The sequence below is a fragment of the Phaethon lepturus genome, unplaced genomic scaffold (genome assembly GCF_000687285.1).
Source record: "Phaethon lepturus isolate BGI_N335 unplaced genomic scaffold, ASM68728v1 scaffold33490, whole genome shotgun sequence".
In the NCBI taxonomy this organism is placed as follows: domain Eukaryota; kingdom Metazoa; phylum Chordata; class Aves; order Phaethontiformes; family Phaethontidae; genus Phaethon; species Phaethon lepturus.
In genome coordinates, this window is record NW_010510423.1 from 19,525 (window position 1) to 25,495 (window position 5,971).

At 38.5% G+C, this 5,971-nt stretch overlaps 1 protein-coding gene across 1 annotated transcript in view; it reads right to left on the bottom strand.

The window, feature by feature from the left end:
• ATXN7 (ataxin 7) overlaps positions 1 to 4,210 on the bottom strand; it is a gene marked incomplete at its 5' end in the record, with an annotated part of 8,776 nt that extends 4,566 nt beyond the window's left edge. Inside the window, 4 exons of the mRNA XM_010297019.1 lie at positions 183 to 448; positions 2,189 to 2,271; positions 3,067 to 3,329; positions 3,958 to 4,210. Coding sequence (XP_010295321.1) covers positions 183 to 448; positions 2,189 to 2,271; positions 3,067 to 3,329; positions 3,958 to 4,210 — 865 coding nt within the window. The remainder of the gene's footprint in view (positions 1 to 182; positions 449 to 2,188; positions 2,272 to 3,066; positions 3,330 to 3,957) is intronic.
• Between the last annotated feature and the right edge of the window lie 1,761 nt (positions 4,211 to 5,971).

A 5,971-nucleotide genomic window follows, 5' to 3' on the forward strand; every position in this document is an offset into this window, starting at 1 on the left:
CAAACACCAAACCCTCCTCGCTAGGAGTTACAGCTCAGCATGTAACTGCTAACTGCAGACAGTCGCCAGACCTAGAGCAAAGATACTGCCCCATCCAACAGATCCATACAGCTCGTTCAAAATCCACCTGATGAAGCTACCAGTATTAATTTCATACCATTGGATCTGCAGATTTTCCTTACCTTGGAAGACTGGGGGGGTGAGGTTTGGGTTTATTAGGTAATAAAGGCTTTGATTCTGTAAGAGTAACTCCATGAGAATTTTGGTGCAGCTCCTGGGAAGTTTTAGTAGGTGAGGGATGTGGTTCCCTGAGAGGGGGCATCTGCTGATGATGATCCGAATGTCGAAGAAGTTCCTTTTCCCTGGTTTTGCTTTTGTGCTCGGCTAATAACACATCAAATCGTTTTCTCCGACCCTGTACAGCCCTCCGCTGGGTTAAGGAATGTGTCTGCAAAACCATGCATAAATCATTAATCCCAGGCTATCAGATTTGTGGAAAACCAAACACTCAAAACAGGTGTCTAGAGCTCTAAAACAGAGAAAATCATCACACTCATTATTTAGTAAACAAATGGAAGAATGACTTGGAAAACAAACTTTAAGATTGCTTGCTGGATGCTTATATCCCCCTCTGATACAAAATAACAAAAACAGCAATTGAGCAAAAGGCTTCTTTCAAAATTTTTTTTAAAAAGGACTTGCCAAAGTTCTTATAAGGTTAAGACTAGAATTGAAAATCTTTTTTACATTTATATTTTAATTGCCAACTAGTGCACAACCAAAAATACTAAGTATTATTTTCACTTACGAAAATATTTAACACAACGTTTAAAATCAGACTTTTAATGGGAGACGTGAAAAATATTTATAAAAATACTTTGCTTCCTTCGGTATACTAATATATTCCTTGAAAACTAATGTAATCGAATAGATATTAAGGAATGCAAAATAATACAGCAGGATCCACAGTCAGACAGAACTCAAAGTCCTTCGAGTGTCCTGAATGCCACACATAGTAAGATGTGTGTGTGGATATATGGCACAAATTCTAGGTAAAGCGAAATAGATGGAAGTTATTTTTCTGAACTGTTACAAGTCACATACAGTATCTTTTTTTCATATGGCACAAAAGGTTTGATTGGGTTCATTTTAATAGGTAAGAATTATTATCACATGATTCAGAAACAAACAGCAATTCCCAAAAGTATTTTAGGAGTAGGTATAATAAAAGGAATTGCTGAGAAACATTTTTACTTTCTTTCTCTTCTGCACTTTTGATTTGCCTAGTTCTCTTGTAAAATCTTGAAGCTTTTCCCTCCTCTATTAGCAAAACAATTGCCTCCCCCCTGTAATTCCAAAAGGGCAATGTGTTCAGGTTCAGTTCCTCTGGGTCATCAGTACCAGCTTCATTTACCTTTGTTCTGTAGGTGGTTTATTTACCAGATGCTTCCCCTACTGACAGTTTAGCTGCTTTGCAGGAAAGTAGCTAAATATTACACAGTTGCAGGGGATCTGGATTTTTGTTTCCTCGAGACTAAGCGATACCCCTCTGTCCCCCAAGGTTTTTGAGACAGAGGGAACATTTCATCTGACCAACAGTTTTTACAGACTGTTTAGTTTGGAGTTTGACCTCTAGGCATACTCCGTGGCTTTTTCAGAAGACTCGTTTCTGAGCTGGCTGTAGTCGTACATCAAGCAGCATTAGCATTTACCCAAATACCTCCTAAGTATCTGCTGCAGACTCTGCAGGGGGGAAAGGAAGGGGTGTGAGAGGGGAGGAGCTCGATTTATTTGAGTCCTGCATAAACAAATAATACTTTTAATGCTTGTGAGGAATTTTAAAATTCATGATCTAGGACTCGAAGGTTATCCCCCAAAAGAACATCATGCTGGCCCCCTACTACCTACATGTGGAGTAACATCACCTGCCCCATGTCAACATCCATGTTTAAAGGGTTTATACAAAAATACAAATCTTCAGGTTACTTTAAGGAATACGTTTTTGAATAAATAATTAACTGAACTTTGAAAACGATTCCTTCTTGGTTCCGGACAACATGTTTTGAGAGGTACCATTTACGGTGGTAATTACTGACTGCAAAAATTTGTAGTTTTCTGTTTTCTGTCACATTTATCAGGAAATTGAATTAAGACTTTACATAATCTTATTCTGATTAAGTTATCCTACCTTGCACGTCAAAGACCTAGTACAAGGTTTCCTGGTTTCCACATCAATGACACCACAGTATATATCAGGATCAAATTCTCTCTCTGTCAAAGGCACACAGTATTGAAAAGTTATCAAAAGACATTTTGAAATACTAACAGTTATTTTCCTTATAAAAATTAACCATATTGGAAAGTGTTTTCAAAAGTAACACAGGCAAATGTAAAAATAAAAATGCACAATAAAATTGTACAAACAACATTTTGTACACTGTCAGCAAGTTTATGGTGTGCTGAAGTACAGATCTCAAGTCTACAAGCAGCATGGAGAAATTTGCAGCTGTAAGGGACCCCAACGGAGAAGTAGATCCTGCACGTTAGGATTAGAGGTCATCATCAATATGAACTGTGACAAACAAACGGTGTCTTTTTGTTGTTGGTTTTGGTGTTAAGAACTTTTTCTACCATTCTACTAACACTCAAGAGTTACTGTGTTTAAGAAATGTAAAGAGCAGACCGGGTTTACATTTCTGAGCTTATGAGGTGCTAGTTGTTTTGTTTTCTATGTACATTTGGACCTTGCATATAGAAAGGAGGAAAAGAAAATCTTTGAAGATAGTAGAAGAGCATAATTTTAAAACTGTAAGAACTGACAGGCTTTTGAGGTCTGTACGGTTTCTGAAAGCAACAGCCACATTTCAAGATGTTCGCATCCTTTAAGAGTATGTCAAGTGACAGATTTAAATTCTAATATATAAAATGTACCTAATTATTAGTTACAGTGTTATAAAAGTGTTTAATTTACTTCTGAAACTTATTTCTATATATTCCATATAGAATGTGTTTCTATAGGTACACTACTTAAGAGGAATATAGCAAATAATAATTAAAAACAATTACCTGACAATCTTTTATGTAAAAATTTCCTATTATTTGTATTTTCTTCAGGTTTCTTTTCCAAAAATGGAGGCACAGAGAGAAGACCTTTACCATTCAGTATCTGTCCAGGGGAAGGCAAGGGTGGCTTTGGTATTGAGGGACAATTAAGGCCAGTCTTTATTGAGGAACTCACAGTAGTAGAACAAGTTGGACCAACAGCAGCTTTCAGTTGGGCACCATCTATCTTTGGATGAATCTTTTCCACTTTGACAGATGGAGTCATACTATTATTTATGAAAAACAAAGGGGGTAAAATTGAAAATTATTGTCATAAATTGTAAAAAGTACTTAAAATATGTTATTACTCAACAACACGCTGATCTATTCACAATGCACATGTAGACCTTCCTCCTTTATTCTCAGCTTTCTTACTCTTTTTTTTTTATTTTCACATTTTTTTATGATGTCCATAATCTCTGCAGTCCTCTTTTCCTCATTTCCTTGTTAAGTATTTCAGAGAGTCATCAGGGACTTCATAAACTGTTACTTGGAGTCACAGATACAACATATCACCAAAGCAACTGGAATAGGCCTGTTACGTCCAGTGAGAAATGCCCTGTTCTGTGACAGTAACTTATATTATCAGTTCTGCAATCTCACGTGTGCAGGTCAAAAATCACCTGAATTGGAGCTAAAACTCCTTCACGATCAAACTATGCAGATTAGATCAAAGAATTAAGAGCCCCTAGTAAAATGACCGTTATTTATAGTGATTTAAGATGCAGCTTTGCAAGAGTTCTTAGTAACTATCTCTTAAACTAAAAACCCTCTGAGACAAAAGGAAATTCTACTGATAACAGCAGTGTCTATGCAAGTAATAACATTTCACTCTTTGTCAAAATGCGTACTTACATTTTATCATGGGGAACTTTGCTATGCTGTACCGAATGCATTAACCTGTTGTTTCCGCTGATCTGCAGCTTGTCTTTGGGTGATTTCAACAACTTGGAATTTGATGATGATGCACTAGTACCTCCACTGGATGAACGATTGCTCCCACTTCCACTGCTACCTTTGTTTTTTGAAGGGAAAGATGAAATGAGGGAAAATACTGAAGAGGAGGGAGGAGTCAAAGGCGGCTTGCTGGAGGAGCTGTGTCTTCTTTCTGAAAAGGAGGGGAAAAAAGGGTTTTTTTTAGCTCCCATACAGAAACAATTGTTAAATACTTCATGTTGTCATTCATCCCATTAATGTTTTTCCTTTACTGGTTTGGGAGGTCCCCTGCCACACACAGAGCACAGAGGATTCAAGTCTCACTGTAATCCATGAGGCTCCACTCATTGCTGGTCCCCAGGCGGTTACGAGAGTCTATTTTAAATTTGGGAGCTACATTCCTTAGCCACTAAAGCTTAGCTTTTAATTACACTCCCCACTCTCTTTCCATCTTAAAAGAACAAGGAAGTGAGAATCAGACCTAGACCTCAGACACAAAAAGCAGGGACACCCCTATCTTCAGGCCAAGCAAGATTGAATATATTTCCCCAAAGGATAACAATTATCTGTAAGTACATCTCCTAATGGTCAAAATTATATTGAAGCCAACATTTTAACTTTCATTTCATGACAACCTTTTGGCATTGTCTACAAGACCTTCAGTACAGAATGCCCCTGAGAACAGCAGCTCAAATATTGACTTACATTGGGTTTTGGGGTGTTGTGGTTTTTTGTTTTGTTTTGTTTTCCTGCTATTAATTCTATTTTTTTTTTCATAGTATGACCAGTTTAGAGAGGATTTCTATTTAGGAATTACATCAAAAGGAGCAACAGGTATTCTTCTACCAAAAAAATTAATATCTGAACATCTGAATTAAGAGTAGTCAGGTACCATCAATGAATGTGTTGGAAAAATAATTATTTAATTAACATTAAAGCATTAACATTAATGCATTGCTAACACCATTTCAGTTAGCGTACTGCATATTATAAAGGTAGTTCTTTGGAACAACGAATTCTCAGTCACAAAACACCTGACAGCTTCAGGGAGTACACAGCTCTGCCTACACATGGACATGTTAAATGACTGTTTGCTCCACTGATACTTGGTCACCTGTGATTCCTCGATGATCTCTGCAGTCAACACCTGCTTAAGAGACATGTCTGGGAATCAAATATACGCAAACCACAGATCTAAGAGAGAACCAAGAATTAGCAGGTCCCTCAGGGGAGTGGAAAGGCATCTTTCTCCTCCGCAGCAGTAACACCTCTTTCTCAGACAAGTATTGTTAAAGGTGCCCAAATCCAGCACCCATCCCAGGATCCACTTACAGATTTTGACTTAAGTTTACTTAAACTGTGAAAGAAGCAGGGTACTCATGAAGTTACAGCAACTACAGCCAAGAGTGAAAGTCAAGTCCAGTGCAACCTGTATGGATGTCTGTAACGCTCCAGAAAGTGTAAATTAATACATCTGCGTTCTGCTTATATGACCTATGTCCCGCCCCAATCCTAAATACAGCAATCATATGCCACCCAGATGACCAAGCAGGACTCCGTTTGTAGCTGGAAGCCATCAAACAAGACAGCACCAAGGTCGCCGGGCACACCTCGGCTCCCGCAAGCAAGGTTGTAACAGAGCGCAACAGCAATAGCCAGGGGACAAGAGCCGAGCTGCTCCAGCGGCGCAAGAGGAAGACACAGCGGTCTAACACCTGGCAAGCGAACTCCTTACACAGGTGGGGAAGCACCATTTTAAATATGTTCATTAGCTCGGGCTGGGGAAAGAAAAAGAAGCAGCACAGAGTTTAGACTAGGAAACTCCAGTCAAGAAATTATCCCCAAGACTGAACCAAGTGATGTGTGTTTCTATGGTTAGCTGCAAAACGGGCACAAACTACCTAACAAACCTTCAGCAGGAGACATCAATTCG